Source organism: Crinia signifera, chromosome 19, assembly GCF_055691185.1.
Source record: "Crinia signifera chromosome 19, ASM5569118v1, whole genome shotgun sequence".
NCBI lineage: Eukaryota > Metazoa > Chordata > Amphibia > Anura > Myobatrachidae > Crinia > Crinia signifera.
This window is the reverse complement of record NC_139226.1, coordinates 38504169-38526167: the sequence shown is the minus strand read 5'-3', so window position 1 is coordinate 38526167 and position 21999 is coordinate 38504169. Positions and strand designations below refer to the sequence as shown.

The window sequence follows — 21999 nt, the reverse complement described above, 5'->3', positions numbered from 1 at the left end:
TGTCCCCTCAATATTTACTATATACTGTGATAGGGTTAATCGGTTTTTCATGGTTTTTTTTTTTCACACTACAGCAGTTAAACAGGGATCCAGTCAAGCTTTTGGTTGCGGCTCAAGAGTCAGCTCTGCCATGATGATGAGTTGCACCTGTGAGCAATGGTTTCTGTAGACCAGTTCAGGCTCCTGATGGTGGGCTAGCTGCCCAGGTGATAGGCTGGTGGTGTAGACTATGGTAGGGGCCATTGGAACGCTGTACCAAACTTGTGAGAAGTTTGTGAACTGCGCTGCTGATTACTTGTATGTCCCTGTGAATAAGCTGATTGCTGTGAAGAAATAAAGAACGTTGTTGTACTTTTAAGGTGCCCATACACTAGTAAGATTTATCTTCAGATCTGGCTGGTTGAAACAAAAACATGGTTATGGATGAGTGACAGTTTGTCAGTTTTCCAGCATTTCCAATCAAATGGTCAACTGTCATTTGCTCTCATCCATAACCAGGATTTTGTTCCAACCAGACAGATCTGAAGATAAATCTGCGTGTGTATGGCCACCATAACTGTATATGGGAGTTAAACAATCACTTGTTTAACTGCCCCCACACCCAAGCCTATTTGAATGGGAATGCCCAGCTTTTTCATGGGAACGCCCATGGGCTATGCCCATGGCCCATAGGCTATGCCCCCCGCCGCCGAGCATCTGCACGTCCGCAGAAATGAGCCTACGCATGTGCAGATGCAAGAAATCGGTCCCCCGTGCGAACATGCGGGGGACAGTTAAACTTTGAATAACCCCCTCACTGCACTTGACCTAGTCACTGCACTTGACTCTTACGCCTTTGATGGAGGAAGGTGTAAGAGGCATATTCCCATAAGTCTGCAAGGTGCGTATATTAGCGAGGTGCGGTTCATTTATCCAGAAATCCAAATCCACCTGTATTTTGTCTATCTGAAACAATTCAAAAGCCAGGCCAGATGTCCAGAGGAGATGATTCGGATCTTCCTGTGGGTCAGAATTCAGCTTTTAAATTCCAATTTTTGGGTTTTGTATTTCAAAAAGTACTCAATTTCATATCAATAATTATTAGTCATTTTTTTAAATTGATTTTCAAGCGAATCTAAATCTGAATCCAAAACACATGAGGGTGGTTTTATATCGGCAAAAAACAAAATGCGAGGAAGAAATTACAACCAAAACCAAACCACGGCGGTCTGCGTACATCTCTAGAGTAAAGGTGGCCATACACACGCAGATTTATCTGCAGATCTGTCTGGTTGGAACAAAAACATGGTAATGGATGAGAGCAAATGACGGTTGACCATTTGCTTGGAAATGCTGGAAAACTGACAAACTGTCACTCATCCATAACCATGTTTTTGTTCCAACCAGCCAGATCTGCAGATAAATCTTACTGGTGTATGGGCACCTTAACTGCGACTGTTGGTCGCGACTCACATGTTGTTGACCATCAGGCTAATGACTCCTCTGATTCCTTGGATCACTGGTTTAGAGATCTGGGCAAAAGCTGGCAATACCCCATAGAAGCCTATGGGCTTCTTACCGCACAGACCCCCACTGCTCCTTTCCTGACCTGTGTCTCTGACAGCCTCCTGCTGTGCTGCCCGGACCAGTGACCTCCTCCTCCCTAGCCCCGTACTTCCCCTTCCAGTTGCAGGGAGGAGGTGGAGTTGGGCAGATGCAGCCGGAGAAAGCAGGAGGTGTAGAGCCGCTGGGGACCCGCTCACCTCCTGCTGGCTGCTTCGCAAAATGCAGCTGTTATCGCAAGAGCTGCCCTTTGTGACACTAATCCCATATGTTAGAGCATATGCGCTTAGTACCATTGCAGCTGCCTGTGGAGGGGGTTGGTAAGGGGTGGTGGATGTTAGTGCATCCCGCCCCTAATGAGTCATCAGGCAGCTCTACCCTAATCAAGAGCTCTGCCTCTCCTGTCCCACTGCCACAAAGAGTCCGCATGGAGTGTAGTCCTGGGTCCTGGAGCTTCTGTGTGTGTGTGTGTGTGTGTGTGTGTGTGTGTGTGTGTGTGTGTGTGTGTGTGTGTAGGGAGGGGGGGTAAACTCATAAAGTAAACACCCACTTCCTTCCTCTTCCATCTCCCGGTCCATCCTCTTCCATTCTCTATTACCCTCTGCCTTCCTGTTGCATTAGTGGTTACTTCACTTGTTTTGTGCCTCGGTAATACTACTGTTATTACTGGTTATGTCCCTGCGTTAGTGTAGTTAATGCTGTAAAACCATAAACATTTACAGAAAAATTAACAGTCCTAAGATCTATCGGAATACATATATCAGTTGAAAAGATATCAATAAGTATAATTTATTTATAATACTAAGCAGATCATATGTGCTTGCTTGTTAATAGGCCATAAATAATGTATTAATACATCAAATTAAAACCTTTAAAGGGAATCGATCAGTAAAAGCCACTATAGACCTGGCTGGAGAATATAAAGTAGCATTGTTACATATGATAGTAAGGAAGTAAATAAACTACACAGGATATTCATCAGTTACGGGACCTTATTCTGGTTGATCCACAGGGCTGCGAATTAGCAGCCTTGCGAGTCAACCATCGAATGATGTGGAAGGCACACGCACATCTAAGGTGACTCTGAGGTCACCTTAGATGTGCGTGGGCATTCAGAAGGAAGTGGGCGGGCCAGTGATGTCAGCTGCCCGCCCCGGCACCCACGTCACCAGGCAATTTTCATAGGAATGCCCAGCATTTTCATGGGAACGCCCATGAAACGCTGGGCATTCAAATGGGCGCGACTATCCGCCACCGCCTTACGCCCCCTGGCCACAGCCTTGGGTGTGTGCCATTGCCGCACGCACCCGGTGTATGCACATACGCAGAAATGTGGCTGAGCATGCGCATACGCATAATATCGGTCTCCTTGCGAACGGACCAGAATAACCCCCACTGACCAGAATGACCCCCACTGTCCTGAGAAGATAGAGTATCTTAGTATTGAGGTCTGCAAAACCATAGTAATATCTGCAAAAGACAATGTTACTGTATATAATTCTTAGCTCAGAAAGGGGGGTATTTATCAAAGCTTGGAGAGAGTTAAAATTGTGATCGATAAAGTATAAACCAATTGTGTCATTTTTCAAAAACAGCCTGTTTGCAGAAGCTGATTGGCTAGTACTTAATCTCTCATAAACGTATCTTTCTCACAGCTTTAATAATGCGCTAGCACATGTGTAAACATTGGCGTAACAATAAAATGTGCGCCCCCCCCCCCCGCCAGAAATTTTGCCCCCCCCCCCAGTTAAGTTAAATAAATTTCCCCCCTAACCCTGCCTTACCCCGCCGCCGCCGGGTCTGTGGCCGGGATCTGCAGATCTACTTGTCTGCAGTCCCGGAGCTCCTGCTGACTGGCTCCTGCTAATGAAAATGACCATCACAAAATGGCTACCCCTAACAGCGGACTGTTTTTGAGGATGCTGGAGGGGGCCGCCGCCAGGAGGAGCGCCAGGACCGCAGACAAGTAGATCTGTGGGTCCCGGTGGCGGCAGAAAGCCGAGGGGTAAGGCAGACTGGTCCTGGCAACAGTGCAGCGCATCGATAGCCCTGCAGACCCCCGGCACCCACACTTACTCAGCGCCACCCCGCGGCCGTGGGGTCTGCAGGGCTATTGTTATGCCACTGTATGTAAACCCCATATGCACATATGTAAACCAAAGCCGCCGTGCAGAACCCGGGACTTGCCAATAGTTTTCCCTCTCCTAAGCCCACCGTCATACTCTCATTGCCTAGTTTCACAGGGGCCTGGGGGTGGGTTTAGATTAGAGAAGCCTAATGCCGGGTACTGGGATCTGCAGGCGGCTGTTATATACAGGGACAGATGTATTAAGGCTGGTAATGTGGTGATAAAGCGGTGATAAAGAGGAAGGTGATAATGCACCAGCAAATCCGCTGTGTTTGAATAATGACAGCTTAGCTGTCCTATGTAGTTGGAGCTGTGCACCTAAATGTGATATATTTTTTTATTTTGTGATATAAAGTGTCCCTATAGATTGTAAGCTTACGAGCAGGACCCTCCTACCATTTGGACTGTAACTGCCCAGTTTATTTTATCCCTATTTCCAATTGTAAAAGCGCAACGGAACTTGCTGCTCTGTATAAGAAACTGTTAATAAATAAATAACTTACATATCATATCATGCAAATATACGAATCATTTTAATTATATTACTTTTCATTACATTTTTTTTTAACACAAAGCAGTATACAGAAATAACTCACAGGGCCAAATGTAATAGGGTGGGAGAATCAGAAAGGGAGAGATTTTGGGAGAGTTTTCCCTTTTATTTTATTTTTTTAAAGCGGCAATCATTTACACTAAAAACCCAGCTTGATTTTGCCATTGTAAATGATTGCCGCTTTAAAATTTGAGAGAACTCTCCGAAAATTTCTCATTTTCTGATTCTCACACCCTGTTACATTTGGCCTTTACTCTTTTTTTACATCATGCACTTTGCTAAACTGTTCAGGCTTCATTCGCTATACAAAATATTTGCAATTTGTCGAAGCCAAAAATACTGTTGATGGTGCAAATAGAAAACAGCTTGTAATATTATTCATTTATGTATTTTCATGTATGTACAGTATCTTCAGTAAACTATACTGAAACTGTTCAAATATACTTCACCGATTTATATTACAGTATGGTAACATTTGTAGACTATACTAAAACAGGGGGCAAATATACTACACCATTTTATAGTATGGTAAACATTCTAGACTATACTTAAACAGCATGTGAATATACAATGTCGATTTATTGTACTGTTTGTAGACAATCCTAAATTGTGAATTTACCATACTGATTTTCTGATCAACCATACAACAAAATCTGTATACTATACTGAAGCAGGGTGTTTACTGGTTTATAGTACAGTAATACCCCTTTCACATCGCAACTAATTACCGGGTACAAGCTGGTTTCTTGAAGGTTCAACCCGGTAATTAGTGCGATGTGAAAGGGGTTACCGAGTCCCACAAACCGGTAGCAACACGGCAATAAGAACCAGTAAAAAAGAAGGGTTCTTACTGGTTCATTGCAGTGTTGCTGCGCAGTGTGAACGGGTTAAAAGGGTCAAGCAACCCATTTCCCGTTCACACTATAGAGGAGGCAGCACTTGGAGCAGTGCCAACTCTAAGTGCTGCCTCCTCCCCCACCCCGATGACGAGCTGACTCCCCCGACCCGCCGCCGGATGACGTCAGTGAACCGGCAACAATGCCGGTTCGCTGAAGGGATGTGAACATTCCGAAATGCAGGGTCGATCTGGGACTGAACTGTTTCAAAATCCTGGTTCGACCCTGCATTTTGCAATGTGTAAGCGGTATAAAGTTTATAGATAATACTGAAGCAGGATGTGAATATACAATAGTGATTTGTAGTACTATAATGCTTCTATGCTATCATCAAACACTGCACAAAAATAACATTTCATAACAACTCATAGTACAGTAAAGTTGTCAGAGAATTGTAAAGCAGGGTGTAAATACACCACATCGGTGTGGAATTACACTAATTGTGAGCCCCGTGGCAGTTTGTATTTTATTACACTTTTCCAAATATACTTACACAAGCGTTGATCTTGTCCAAAAATGTAGCACGTCCCCAATTTATTCTATGTGCCGGCTGTAAAATATGAATAACAGTACTCATAATTAGAATTCATATTTTTTAATAGTGTAATATAAATGATGCACGCTCTAACGGATAAGATTACTGCCCTGTTACTACCAGTAACCAATAAAAATATGTTGTTGCTGTAAAAACAACATAAAACCAGAAGTAAACCGGAGCCTGTAAAGGATTACTGAGGTCCATATCAATGCTGCCTGATCGGCTATCCAAAAAATGTATAAAAAAACTAGGGTTTCTTTGGTGCTGTGCCAATGAGCAGCCTAAGGACTGTAGGAAGGTCACGACCTACATACACATAACAGAAGATATAAACAAGAACAATGGGGCAGATGTATTAAGCCTGGCGAAGAGATAAACTGGAGATAAAGTTGAAGGAGATAACGCACCAGCCAATCAACTTTCAACTGTCATATTTCAAACACTGCTGATTGGGTGGTGCATTATCTCCTTCCACTTTTTCTCCAGTTTATCTCTTCACCAGGCTTAATACATCTGCCCCAATCTTACTGGTGCTATACAGTAGGTGTGAAATCACTAAAGTGAGAGCATCAATGGTCCCCAATATAATGTTGTGCTGTATAATGTTGTTTCGTACTAACTAGCTGACTTGTTGAAGACTTCCCGCACAACATTATATTTTGAAACATTGAAGATCTCCTTTTATTGATTGGACACCTATAGCGCCAGTAAGACTGTTGTTGTTTATATCCCAAAAAATATTCTTTCTGTTTAAGAGACCCAGTTCTTTTTTTATTTTACGTTTCTGTTGGTGTTATGTGAATTTTAAAAGATAAAAGTAATAATATTTTTGTTACACCACTTTAGCTTTTAAAACCATCTTACTTTTTCTAGGCCACTTATCTATCTATCTATCTATCTATCTATCTATCTATCTATCTATCTATCTATCTAACAGACTTAATAACTAACTGAGTGACCGACTAACTAACTAACTAACTAACGGACTGAGGGGCAGATTTATTAAGCCTGGTGAAGTGGTTATGTGGCTGGTACTTTATCACCTACCAATCAGCTCCTTACTGTCTTTTTTTCAAACCCAGCCTCTAACTTGACAGTTAGAAGTTGATTGGCCGGAGATAAAGTACCAGCCACTTTATCACTTCACTAGGCTTAATAAATCTGCCCTTGACTGACTAACTAACTTACTGACTGACTGACTAACTATCTGGCTGACTAACTGGTATAAAGTCACATGTGCTGCAAAAATGCTCAAGTCACATGTATAAAGTCACATGAGCTGCAAAAATGCTGTTAGCAAAGTTGGTGTTTAATAAACTACTAAGTGTTTAGACATACAGACCATCTAAGCCAGGGATGTCCAAACTGTGGCCCTCCAGCTGTTCTGAAACTACACATCCCAGCAAGTTTTGCCATAGTTATGGCATTCCCTATTAGCAAAACAGTGGCAAGGCATGATGGGACTTGTAGTTTCACAACAGCTGGAGGGCCATAGTTTGGACATGCCTGATCTAAGAGTTCTTTCAAGAAAAAAGATTACGAAAAAAAAAATCACCCATTTTGTCCATGCATCAATGGTCTAAAGGACACCATACACTAGTCCAACTTGTCTAAGGCACAAGTCAAACCTGAATTCCCTTTAACTCCCCTGGCAGCTCCCCAGAAGTTCTTCCCTCCAATTTGGTACTTGATGTGCCATTTTTACATGCGATTTATCACATGCAATTCATTGCCTGTAAAGGGCTTCTGAGGAGCTGCCGGGGGAGTTCAAGGGAAATCGGATCCTATACATCACAGGTGCAGGAGGTTAAATCTCCAGGTACAATACATCAGATCACATGGGATGTCAAATACATGCAATTTGAATAGTTTTCACTCAATCTCTTTGCCCGATCCGTCAGAACCTGGTGGAATTGGCCAAGTGGTTCTTAAATATATTTCAGCAACGGGGGCCCTGAAAAAAGCTACTAAGGAACCCCTCCTTGTTGCTGGCTCTTATAAATGACAGGCGGGAAGGGGGCGGGGGCTTGTTGAGTCATAGACCGTTCTCTGTGCTCTTTGATCATGTGTTGTAATAATATTATGTATGAATCATATTTGCAGAGATGCCTATTCATGAATGTTACCACACAAACAAAACAATTTTTTTTTATAACTTTTTTATTGAGACATTACATTTACAATATATCACAGATGCATTATTTTGTATTCCATGAAACAAGGTTCAAATAAACTTAAGTCATATTGAATTACATTTGGTTGATATGTCTTTCCAAACATCACATAAAACATATATATGTCACAGAAGGGGCGAGGTAGATATAATCCTACTTCAGTCAAAAGAAATAGGGGGATCCTGGGCCGCCATAATTAAAACAAATTTAAGGCCAACAATAACATGTTACCATCATTACGCCTTACAGAACCCTTGACAGTGCTTGGCAGAATATTAGGGTCACATGGAATAGAATTTGAGAATAACTGGTTTAGAGATTTTAAAATCAAATATATACCCCAGCCTTCCTAGTCAACACCATCAGCATTTGATACACAGGTATCTTCTGTTCCCTGAGAGCATAGCCAATGCCCTCCCAAAGAAACAGCCACCAATCTGGTTTGTGCACCTGTGGCAGGTGCATGTCGCACAGACACCTCTAACACCACCCCTGACAGTCACAGCAGAAGTCCCCTAAAATCAGCACAGAGCTACAAATATATTTAAGGTATAAGTAACGGAATTGTGACATTCTATGGTCTATTTACAGTTCTGGCAAGTGCAGGAAAGAAATTGTTTAAATAATTCATGGCACTGAAAGGATTATTAAATATAACTGTGAACAAAGTTGGGCTACAAACACCCAGAAATTCATAATGATTTATTTTGGAGGTAAAGGGCGGGATGTATTAACATACATCACGGCTCCTTGCCCCACCCCCGCCGTGATGATAGTGCATATGTACTAACAGATGTCCATACTAGATTACAGCCACCATCGCCAGTTCAGTTGTTATTCTCTGGTCTCTTGTTTTCATGTGAGGACAAATGTGTTTTATTTTTGTTAACTGTGGGGACAAGTGTTTTTCTCTATGGGGCCAATGTGTTTTTTCCCTGTGGGATCTGATGGTGTGCCTTGGCAATTTTTAATTCTTGTTTGGTGTGCCATAAAGTTGAAAAAGGTTGAAAATCACTGGTCTAATGTGTACCTAGATGCAGTACGAAAAAAATTGGAACCCTTCTTGCCCCCGTCTGACACTGACCTGATCTAACAAACAGGTCAGATCAATGAAAAAAAAAAAAAACCTACAACCTGCAACACATAAAAAAAAACTACTGCGTGTTAATGGGTTTCCTTGCTTTGTCTGCGTACACCAGGGTGTTGTTAATGCTTGATAATGCAGTTTAATTTTTTTATACAGTGTTACAATTGCAATTGTACTGTGAAACACACCTTCATGACCTTTTTGTTATACTATTCATTTTCTTGACAATGGTGAATGCATGAAAAGAGCAATTTCACCAGATTAGTCTAAATATGCTTTTAGCTTCAAATGTTACGGAACGTTTGTTTTAGTGAGTAATTGCTCAATCTTTACATTAAACCAAAGAGACGAGTTATTCATAGGATCCCAAACGCACATGGATCTAAGCTGGGAGTTAGATCATTTTGCGAAGCGACTGTTTGCCATTTAGCTGATGATGTATTTGGCCGTTATATGGTCACTGGGTAAAATATGCATTAGGTTGACGCACTCAAAAGGTTGACGCGGCTTTAGGTGAACATGGTCATTAGGTCGACACAAGCCATAAGTCGACAGTCAAAAGGTGGACATGGTGTTTTTTTCGAGCTGACATGTGCCGACAGGCGGTATTTCATGTCCTACCATCCTCTTACTCTATATCCATTAAAAAAAAAAATTGTTTTCATACATAATATCCTGATATTGCCAACTTGTGTTCAAATATGTTTTTTTAAATGGTCAAAATTGTAAACATCCCTAATGGAAGTGGTTGTCTTCAGGGCCGGGGTAATGGCTTCTTAGCACCTTAAGCAAAATGTCAACTTACTGCCCCCCCCCAACCCCACACTGCCACCAATACTCACTTTACAGCCCCTCAACTAAACGTTTGGAGGTGTCATCATATAAGTTCCACAGCTGCCACCTGCGTTATGTACAACAAGGTTGTCTTCCTCATCCACTTTCTTAATTTTGTGATTGACAGACTAAAAGAAAAATCTGATTGGGGCAGACCAGTTTATGTATGATCCCCATGGGATCCAAAAATATCCACTCATGCGTACTGGCACATATTGAGCATTCAACATTCCTAATTGATGTTTTGAACCAATGTGTTAAAAAAATATTATTATTATTATTATTATTATTATTATTGTCATTAGCATCATCATCAATATATTAATAGAAAGGAGACTTTTATGAATGACATATTTCTATGTTACCATTGTCAAATTAAAGCTCTTGGTCTGTAGATATGCAGGAAAATATTGGAATTGTAATTTGTTGCTTCATTTTGGCAAATGTCTGCAAAATGTCTGCCTGCCATTTCTATGCTTCACCATTGTGCTCTGGAAAATGTGGCAGTTGGTAAACCTGTGCACCCTTCCCGGCTGGCCTGGAACATGTGACTTGCTGTGTGGTCTGAAAACTGTGACAGTTATTTGCAGCCATTGACAAAGCAAGGGGGTGAAAAGTGGTAAAATGTTCCACCCAGCAAACCTTTGCCCGGTTGAAACTGGGCTTATCATCTACATGCAGTAATATCAAGTCCAGAATATACTGTATATAATAACTTGAGTGAGTATGTTGTATACACCAAATTGAGTAATGAGTAACATCATGTTAGCGAGTTGTTAACGGTGTTAATGACAGGAGATTTTTGTCACAATTGCCTAGTTTTATATAGGCAGGATAAAATGCTTATTAACACTCTTGTTTCTTTTTTAATGCTGAGATTATCAAATGTAAATGTTGAACTGTCATCTACACATTAAGGACATAATCAAACACACATATATTATATTATACCCTGTTAATTTTGTGCTCGTTACAACCACAGTTTTCCAAGTCTAAATAATAGCAATGATACCAGCTCCTATTGCTGAACATCCTTTAGACCTGCAATACACCAATAGGTATTGTAAGTACAGTAGATGCTACCGTTTAACAGCACTGGTTTCTCATTGGCTATAAATAATCACATGATACTAAACTGATTAACTTTATCTAGCTCAGCATGTGGAACATTCCCTTAGTTCCTATTCTACAGGAGAACCCTCATCAACAACGGGGGTGGTGATTGGGGCACTGAAGCAGTGGGGCTATCAAATAAATGCACAAGTGGGCGTGGTCCTTGCTATTGCATCTTTGTAACCACGTCCCCTGCTGTGTAATGCCGGTATTACAAGCATTACACAGCAATTACAAAATTGGCATCAACTGGTTCCACGGAACATCCGCCGAGGGGGCTGTTGGAGGTTTCCCCCATTCCGCAGGAATTATCCACCTTTCTGGGGGGGCTGGGAGGCGGACCCAACCTTCGGGAGCCTCCTGGCTGCTCAAGTGTAGGTGGCATGTGAATACATTTCACAATACAGCCAGTGATTTCCTACACGTTTAATGTTTCATTGTTTAAATTTGCATGATAGACCCTCTTCATCTGTTATCTCTGGGTGTAAAATGGCTGCAATCTGGTGGTACTCATACATTCCTGGATCACCAGATGCAGCACCGGTCTGACACTCCGATACTAACATTCGCTCTGCATCTATTTGTTTCTCTCACTTTGTTCCTAAAGACTCCAAACAGAATGGTGATGCTGCTAACGCTGCACTGGCCAATGAGGATTGCCCGACAATAGACCAGGCTCTGTCCCCAGAAGAAAAGTCTCCTGTCACGCCTGGTGCAAGAGAGAGATACAATCGAGACCGCGCTTGTTTCCTGTTGTCCACCGGAGATTTTGCACATTCTCCAGACGGCAACATCCGCAAAGGTATTCGCCTCTGATACATACTCCTCCACCCTTCATCACTCACTTCCATTTATACAGCTTACCGCACCAACGCAAAGCTTGAAAATAGGACCCCTCTTCCCCACTCCCAACCCCTTTGCAAAGACCACTGTCCCCGATTTCGCTTTTTTACAACTTAGATCTTGCTGGCTCTGATATCTTTGCTGCCTTCTCCTATTGACCCATCCATACCGTCCTGTAATCAGGACCTGAAGCTATGAGCTACAGTACATGTAGTTTCGCTAAAGAGCCAGGTCTTCGTTTGCCATCTTGCCTCCCGTAGGCCGCTATAGTGTGAATAGTACGTTTTAGTCTCTATTTCAATTGAACTGTGTATGTGCCATGGTGGTCAGGAAACGTGGAGATCTCTTTTCAAAAACAGAAGCAGCTCAACGACAAAAAATTCCAATACCACCTTTTTTTTGTTTTTGTTTTTTACTATAAAGAAGATATTAGGAATTGAAAACACGGTGTACTCAACACACAACTTTATATAAACAAATCCAGCAACTTATTCCTACACATAAGGCTAGAAAAAAAAAGTCAAATCAGCCACTCTCCTCCCATTGTACCCTATCGCCTGACATGAGGCCTGGGCCATTAGGAACACAACAGGTGACGGGTGAATGTTGGGGCGTACTAAAGTTTGCGAAGCAGACCTAATGAATGATTAAATTGAGGCTCAAAGAAAACAACATAAAAATATCCCAGTATGGGGTCAGCATGCTCATATGTTTTATTGTCTGTTGTTTCAATGTTTATATGTTGGAAAGTTTAGTAATGCCAGTCAAGCAAATCATTGTTTATGTTGTGTGTTCCGTCCTTCGACTCTTTTTGTCTATTCTGTTGATCTTTTTGTTTTTCAGCTCATGTGACAGATCATAATGGGCCGATATCTGACTGAGGTTTTAATGCTATTATTATTACTGTCATTAACCGCATTCCGAATAGATTTTGCTACTTGTATCAAAATCTTACAGATGCGCTACAGCTACATTAGTCAGCATACCCACGTCCTTGTGATGCTGTTACCAGCATGTCGGGTTAAGCTGTCATGCAAGAGACCCGTGTATACTTGACTATAAGTACTGTAAGCCGTGTGTGTGTCTGTGTGTGTCCCATGAACGTTTAAAGGAACTCATTCACCACGTTATATTATACAGACCATTACATTGAGCTTGTGGAATCCTGACCCTTTTAGAGAAGTTTTATAATTATATTTTCATGTTGCTGTTAATCCCATTCCACACATTTCATTAGTTGATCAACTCTTGAATTAATTGTTTATTTAGCGTGTCCCTTATGCGTCTTTTGGAGACACCGTTACAGTCAGGTCAGAAAAGGATATTGTCATGTTATTGGGTTGGCTAATTTGGGATAAAGTTGATCATTGTTATTTATAGTCACATTATGGAGAAAGTCTACATCGCTGATTTTATACAGCGCCCCGATAGTAGCCCCAGTTTAAAAAAAAATGCTATAAACGCCCACTGTGATAGTGAAGTCAATATTTCAGGATTAATATGACAGAACTTCTGGATTGTGGATTGTGGTTGGTTGCCATGGGCAACAACCACATAGTATAATTTCTGTCATAGCAGTTGTAGTAGATCCACCCCTTTTCTTCCTAGACCAATGCCGAAAAGCTTCATGGCATTTATAGTCAGCAAAGGCTGTGACTGCAGAACTGGTATACATAATATTAAATTGACTAAATTGGTCCTATCTGGCCTCCTTAGATACAGTTCTGTAGTAAGAAGCATGGTTCATGTCTGTTTCTCCATATATTGTATAAATGGCAGCCACCAGCACTGGTTTTGCCTATTAATTCCCCTTTCAGACCTACTACCTGGGATTTCACTCCCAGGATTGATCCCGGGATTTAAGAGACCTGGGTCGATTGCAGGTGCTTGAGATCCAGGAGAAAAATTCCAAGTAGAACCTTTCAGACATACACTAGCCCCGAGTAATGCGCGTTTATGTGAAAAAAGAACTGCATTTTCGCAGATGTCTGAAAGGGGTATAATATAGAGTAATTCATTTAATTATGCACGTGCCCCTCGGCATCCCAGTATGCCACGTTACCCAGTTTAGAAACCACTATTTTAACTTATTTGTGCAATAACTTCCATAATAGATTCACAACTGAGAAAGAAAATTTGGTACTTGTGTATTATCACGGCGCCCGAATTTACTACGTACGCAAACGTAGTGAAATCGCATCGCATTGCATGCCGTCATGGTATAGCATGCGATGCGATGCGATTTTGATGCTTATAATGGCATTTAATGTACTATACGCGTCCGTCCGACCGACCTTTTCATACCCCCACTATCCACGTCGGCGTGGAGTTGATTTTATATAGTGTGGCGAGTGCAGCGAGCCACCGAGCCTGAAGCGTGGGGAGCGCAGCGTGCCCCGCGTATGTATATGTAATTTTACCATTAAATGGCATTATTCTAGGTTCCATCAGAAGCCATATCTCATCGCCTCGCATTCCATAATGGCATGCGAGGCGATGAGATGCGATTTTTAATCGCACACCATCGCATGGCATACAATAATGGCATGCGATGCGATGCGATTTTTTATCGCATCCTATGTTTTTAATGGATTCACTGCCACAGAGCAGTGAATACATTAGATAGGAAAATCGCATCGCATGCCATACAATATGGCATGCAATGCGATGCGATTTCACTACCGTGAATAGCCCTCTACTCAAATAGCGTAGTGGGTGCCGTCATAATACACAAGTATCGAAAATTTTTATATTTTAGAGATATAGACAGTATTCAATCCGAGATTCCGACAGTCGGAATCCCCAGGCTGTTTTCGCTCAGCTCGACTGTAACTCGACAGTCGGAATTTAATGTTCCGGTTGTTGAGTGGTGGAAAGTTGGCGTGTCAGCGTCAGCCGCAGATTGTCGAAAAACGGCCATGAATTCAACAATCCATGTCCTTTCCCGACAATACAGATCCTACAGGTTTTAAAGTCGGATCTGTTTTGTTGTAAAACACCTTCAATGCAGCATTGAAAAGGGGATTCCCGCTATTTCCGCCAGGATTGAATACCGCTCCTAACCCTCAGTGTAGATCTGCTCCACAAGGTTTTACCCTCAGCTAATCCCTTTGGTATACTGATAATTACCCCTATTTTAAACCTGATTTAATCTCCAGGTATACTGAATTTAATACTCCTTCACCCACTGTTTATCGCTCAATTTCCAGTGATGGAAACAGTGGATTCTGAGTTTAGCCAGCTTCTACTGCGTTGGAGAAACCAATATACGCTTTGTGTTCTAATGAATGAGACGTGAAGAACTGATTTATAGGGTTCAGTCCGCTCCACTGATACTGCAAGCATGCATCTTGCCTAGAACAGGTACACTACATACAAACAATCACAAGATAATGTTCATGAAAATAATGACAGAGAACCAGATGTACTAAACTTGAAAGGTAATAAAGTGGAGAGTGATCAGCCATTCAGCTCTAACACCCTTGTCAAAGGCTGTGGTTGAAAATGCCAGTTAGGAGCCAATTGGCTGGTGGTTTATCACTCTCTATTTGATCACTTTTTGAAGCTTAGTACACCTCGTACAGAAACTTTGGTTTATTACTAAAAAATGATTACCGCGCATATACATCTCAATTCTTCTAATGAAACAGTACGGTTAGACACGGGGCAAGGTTTTTCAGCGCCCTAGGCCAAATGTCAGCCTACTTCCCCTCATCCACCACCTACACACCAATACCGACTTTCTAGAACCACAGGTGAACGTATGGAAGTGGCACCTTAAACGTTCAACACCTGCCGTTTGCATTAAGTTCAACAGAGTCATCCATAATTTTGTGATAGTCATACTGAGCCGTGCACCCCAGATTTTGGAGGCCCTAGGGAGATGCCTAAAGCAGGCTAATAGTAGAGCCAGCCCTGGTTAGATAGGAAAAACAGAATCTTCTAGATGAGCATTACTTTCTTTGCTTGTCCCTAATTGCGTTACAATGCACCATAGTTTTCACATTCAGGTCAAAGTTGGAATCTTCAAGAAACAAATAAACTATTCGTATTTTATGAGTAACAAGTGGATGTTAAAGATACATTTTGCATCTTATGTAACATCGGGTCATTAGAAGGTTTTGACACTGCAGAGATAATTTGGACTATTTACTAATATGTCCGGTTGTGCTGCTGGCAGGTGGAGTGGCTGGACCAATCAGGAGCACTGTCTATTGACAGATACTGTAAGGAGATGTTCTATCTCTGGTTAAAATAGGACCTTTTATATCTAATAAATAGGCCAGGGTTGACGACTTTTACAGTCTCCTCTTCGGGAGAACCCCGGAGAAGAGACTGTCAACATCACCTCTGGGGGCGGGGCCTGATGGAGACATCATCAGTCCCTGCCCCCCAGTAATGCAAATACCGCAATATGCAGGTCTCCAATGAGGGAGCGGGGCTAAATATGCACGATTTGCATATTTAGCCCCACCCCTTCCGCAAAAAAAAAAAAAAAACTGCGAAACGCAGCAATTTAAAGCTTCCGCCACCAGGTACATAAGGTGGGGAGAGGACCGCCTGAATCCGGGAGGGTTGCCCACCTTTCTGGGGGGCCGGGAGGGTTGGCAACCCTGAAATAGACCTGCTAATTCTTTAAAGTTCTAAGCTCTGTAGATCTTGCCATAAAAAGAACCACTGTAATTAATTAAGGATATACAGCTAGTCAGGGTGCCGGATGATGCTCCGACAGGGGTGATCCCGACTCACAGGGACTATTCTCCCTTGTGGGGGTCCACGACTCCCATAGTGGGAGAATAGAACCTGTGGCGAGTGTAGCAAACCACCGAGCCCTCAGCGTGGCGAGCACAGCGAACCTGTGGGCTACTTGGAGCTCGCCCACCTGTCGGAACACCGGCAGTTGGGATTCCGACGTCGGGATACTGACCATTGGGATACCCCCTGTCGGAGCCCCATACCACACCCGCTATTCATAGGACAAGCCATGTTACTGGCGGCATTAGGATATTGTTAACATCATACTCATTGGCCCGTTATTCTGGTTCACACGCAAAGGCAAATTCCTTCTAAAATGGACAAAGCCATGTGCACTGCAGGTGGGGCAGATGTAACTTGTGCAGAGAGAATTAGATTTGGGTGGGGTTTTACTTCAAAGTGAGATCTATATAGCAGTGTAAAAATAAAGCTGCCAGTATTTTCCCTGCACAGAAACAAAATAACTCACCCAAATCTAATTCTCTCTGCACATGTTACATCTTCCCCACCTGCAGTGCACATGGTTTTGTTCATTTGAAAAGGAATTTGCCTTTGCGAGTGAGCCAGAATAAGGGCCAGTGTGAGGCTTTCTGTTTGTGAGTAGTATAAATGTGCATACAGAAATACATAGAATTTGATGGCAGATAAGAACGTCTTGGCCTGATCATTATGTATCATGGAGGGAGCAATGGTGGAGAGAGATAGAGGGGTCTTTTCATGTAGATAATGAAAACTAAATTGTTACTATACATCACATTAGTTTGATGCAATAAATGCAAATCAGGTATACTCACCTTTCCAACGAAGCAGTCCGGAATACTGGGCTCCAGTGGTGCTGTCTTCTCCTGCGTTGTTTGAGTCAGCCGGCAGCCCCCTGGCACTGGCAGCTGAGGTCCCTGGAGGCTGCAGGGTCTACTGGACATTCAGGGGCCATAGCTAGCATAGGTGCCAATCAGAGAGCAGGTAATCATTGAGTTTCCCTGCTGTTTCCCTGATTACTCTATCCTGAGATGGTGAATCTGTACACAGCTGCAGAACTGAAAGCAGAGCTTTCTATTATTTCATGAAACATGCTCACTATATAAATGTATGGTGATGCAAATCGGTCATGGAGCAGGAGAGAACAGGAACTTCCATACCCTCCAACATCTGAAGAGCAAACACCGGTACAAATTTGGGCCACGCCCCCTCTCCTATTCTTACAATGGGCAGCTGGAGACCCAAAAAAAGGTACAGGCCATTAAAAAAAGGGTACTGTTCCTGCCAAAAAGGTACAGTTGGAGGGTATGGAACTTCTCCATGATAACCTATTTTGGAAAATATGGCCTTCCTCTGCTTTATGAATAGACTCTAATGTACCAATCAGCTCCTTACTTCTGTGCTACAGAGTGGGTTTGAAAAATGACAGTTATGATCTTATTGGTTGGTACTTCATCTCTCTCCACTTTTACTCTTTTCAACTTTGATACATATGGGCCGAAATATCTGACTGACACCACATAAAGTGACCCTTAAACATTTAGCTGCATGTTTCTAGTCATACATGAATAAGTCAACAGCTAGTATAGTTCTATGTTGTTTTTGTTTGTGGTACTTCTTTACATCTGACACATACGTAGCTTATGCATTGTAGCAGTATGTAAGAGGGAAGTAGTGCTGTTTACTTCTCATAGACTGCTGTTCAGGCACTGTCACGCTTGTCATGGTTTCCATAAAGTTAGTTCAAATGCTCAGAAAGTTGTGTCCTTCCAGGTTAACCATTTGTAAGAAGCCATGGGACCTCATATTAGGCCCACTGGAAGTGCACTGCAAAGCTCGGTGGTTGTGCATTGATGCATCTAGATTCATATATGAAGGCGCTTCTATACGCATGTGAAGTGTAAACTGTCTTAATCAGAACGCCATGGGTCTGATTCAGAGGTGCATCCGACATTGACATTGTGTGCACCTGTGAATCAGGCCCGTTTTCATAGCATGTGATGTTCCCACAGAAGCGCCCTCCCCACCCCTTACCTTATTTCAAAATAAAAACGATACATCGGGCTGCCAAACAGCAGTAGGGATAGCAATCAATGGTTGCCATTGATGGTGAAATTACAGCTGGCCATCGACAGTAGCATAACATGTAATAGATTACCATTGATGTTTCAAACTATTGATGGTCTTCTGTTTTTTTCTGACTGATTGGCCTCTGGGCCAATCAAAGCCTAGGGCAGGGCTTATCAGGTGTCCAGGTAGGAGGTATGCTCCGTGTCCAGGCAACTAAGGGGGGGGGGGGGGGGGGAACTAGTTATGCTGTGACATCGCTGGTGGGAAACCATCTGGTTCTCCCCATCGATGGCAAAACTATTCGACATTGGCCAGATGGAAGTTGTATTTCACATGGGATGTTGTTATGGGCAACAAATCAAGTACTATCTATTATCTTCTAGAAGGTGCTCAATAAATAAGAAGTCAATTTTGATTGGCTGCCAAAGCAACGGGTGTGGTATAGGGGTCCGACAGTCGGGATCCCGACAGTCATTATCCCGACATCGGGAACCTGACTGGCCGGACCCAGACAGCATGATGAGCGCAACTAAGCCCCTTGCTGCGCTCGCTACGCTGCGAGCATGGTGGCCACCTATTCTATTCTCCCTCTATGGGGGTTGTGGACCCCCATGAGGAAAATAGCGGGTGGCCGCTGGCAACCCGGCTGTCTGTGTTTTGACAGTCGGGTTGCCGACGTCGGGTGAATGCCTGTCGGGACCTAGTCCGGCACAAGAAGCAACATCCCATCTGAAATAGAACTACCATCTGAGTAAACTTCCCCCACAGTGTAAAGATAGACAGTCAATAGGTCTACTCCAAAGAGTCCACATGCAATAGGTCAACAGGGTCAAAAGGTCAACAGGGTCAAAAGGTCAATATTTAAACCGTTGACTTGAGGTTTTTTTTTACATGTTCTGTAATTTTTTAAACGCAGCCTATTATAGGGCAGGTACAAGCTGATTGGATGGTGATTTATCACTCTCCATTTTATCACTTTTCAAGCTTAGTACATCTGGCCCTCTGCACCAACATGGATGGTGAAGTAAGAACAAGCCAGTTTTTTCTTAAAAATACTAACATGAAAAACTCATGTCGACCTTGTAATATGTCTTTTTCATGATGACCTTTTGACCTATTGCATAGCGACATTTTGGGGTAGAACTATTGACTATAGAAGCCAATCCAGTGAATTTTTTCAATCCCATGAATCAGGATTGAAAAATGCTCAATCCCAAAATTACCGGGATCCCAGGATTGGCTTCCCTAATAAAAAAAAATGCCTCGGCTGCCCTGCATATTAACTTGTCTTACATGGGCGGTTGTGGCCCGGGAGCCAGGTGGGCAGTTGGTGTGGCCGGGAGCCAGATGAGGGGGGGAGGCAGAGAGCGAAGCGGGCAGTGCAGCCGGGAGTGAAGTGGACAGTGAGGCCGGGGCAGGCGGCGCGGCCATGTCACGCTGCGCAAAAACTGCACAGCCGGGGACAAGAGAAGCCGGCAAGCGTCTGAGAGGGGGCTCAGACGTCGCTCGGCATTAGACTGCACATGTGCAGTCTAATCCTGAAATCCCGAGATTGGAAACTCCAATCCCGGGATTGAATGTCCCGGCAATTTTGGGGCCAAATCTTGGGATCCTGCCGATCCCGATGTTGGGATTGGCCACCCTACTATTGACTGTTCATCTTGACACTGTAGATCTATGAACTGGAACCAGCAGTTTCTATAGCGTATCCTCTGCAAGCAATATCCAAAAGGAACTTTTTAAAAGCCCAAACTCCACCATTGTGACTCTTTCTAGTTTATGTCCTTTATATATAGAAACTGTGGGGCTTATTCAAATCTGAGTGATGGCTGATGAGTGCCACATAAAATTGTCTCACATCACATCGCAAGTGTTCACTGACTCCAAGCACATCACGCCGAATCGCATTGGCGCCTATAAGGTTTTCTTTACAAAAGATTCATGTGAAGTGATTGGCTCAAGTGGAGAAACACTTTGCATTATATTTGTCTTATGCAATAAAACATGTGGTGCACCTTAATAAGATTTATAGTATGATCATTATGGTACTTATGTAGTATCTGGGCGTCCGATTTAGAAATCGGATCGCATCGCATGCGACCAAATCGTATGCGATGCGATGGTCAAGATTTTTCCATAGGATTCAATGTTAAAATGGTCTGAGTCCATTTTAACATAGAATTCCATTGGAAAAAGGGGTCCTTTTCCTTTCCCCACTATCCAAGTGGGCATGGAGTTGGATATAAACCTGTGGCGAGCGTAGCGAGCCACCGAGCCCGAAGCGTGGCGAGCGTAGCGAGCACCGCGAGGGGACACAGAATACTTTTTAAGAAATATGCGTCGCTTCGCTCGCCACGCTTCGGGCTCGGTGGCTCGCTGCGCTCGCCACACTATATAAAATCAACTCTATGCCCACTTGGATAGTGGGGAAATGAACAGGACCTTCTTAACATTGAATCCTATCGCATCGCATCGCATCTGATTGTATGCCTTAAGGTAAGGCATACAATCACAAAATCGGCAGCCCAGATACTACATAAGTACCATCATTATTAATTGACAAAGTACAAGTTTTGTTGTTTAAGTTAAGGGGACTTATTGCTGTTGGTCTGGTAGAGAAATATTGGTCTCTGTAATTTAGGAAGTAACCAATAAGGGGTACCTTTACTAAAGTTTCTACCAATGAAAAGAGGTGATATTGCCCATACAGTAGCAACCAATCAGATTTAATTCTATAATTTCTCTATTGCATCCTTGAAAATGATAGAATCTGATTGGATTGGACAGAAGCAAGGCATTTAAGATTTTATCTGGTGGCAGGATAATAAAATGAGCTGAAAGGGGAGGAAGCAGGACATACTGAATGGAGTCCCATATTTCCAATACTTTGCATGAGTCAAAGTACTCTGATTTGGGAAACTGTTTCCTCATTCCATGGATGAGAAATATAGACATTGTGCATTGTAATTGGAGGTAAAGGTTTGGTAAATATGACATGTTACGGGACAAGAACCCTTAAGTACTTAGGGTAGGATTTATCAAACCTTGCAAAAAGGAAAGTTAGAAGTGTTCCTTATAGTTGGAGGCGGAAACACCACTGTTGCCCAACCCAGCTATGAGTTATCCCCTGCACCCCACCTCCCGCAGACTATTTTGAGCAGTGTCAGATAAATTGCCCAGTGCAGAGAGCAGGGTGGTCCCCACTGCCTGGGGAACCTGTTCCATACATTACCGAGGCAAGGCTGACCTTGTGTGCAAGACTGATAGAGGAGTCTTACCACCAACCAGACACTTACGGCCTTTAATTAACATACACTGTACATTTTCTGTAATTCCCTGCTGTCTGACACACCTGGTGTAAATGGCACTGTCAGAGTCTGCCTGACTGAGTTACAGACAGAGCAGATCACACTGTGTTCCTGCTCCCACCAAAATGCATGCCGCATGTTCTTGCACCGCACAGTGTGCCGTGTGCGGTGCAAAGAAC

At 42.9% G+C, this 21999-nt stretch overlaps 1 protein-coding gene across 13 annotated transcripts in view; it reads left to right on the top strand.

Annotated features, from left to right (window-relative positions):
* LOC146042401 (voltage-gated potassium channel KCNC1-like) overlaps positions 1–21999 on the top strand; it is a 119847-nt gene that overhangs the window by 76691 nt on the left and 21157 nt on the right. For 11 of the 13 annotated variants that reach the window (XR_014463862.1, XR_014463861.1, XR_014463864.1 and 8 more), the window contains exon 4: positions 11473–11667. Coding sequence is in view for 8 of the 13 variants with exons in the window: in XM_083162381.1 (XP_083018507.1) it covers positions 11473–11667 (195 nt within the window). In the remaining 5 variants the exon portion in view is untranslated. Of the gene's footprint in view, positions 1–11472; positions 11668–12551; positions 12591–21999 lie in introns of all 13 variants that reach the window. The other 2 variants (XM_083162382.1, XM_083162383.1) reach the window with 1 other exon arrangement.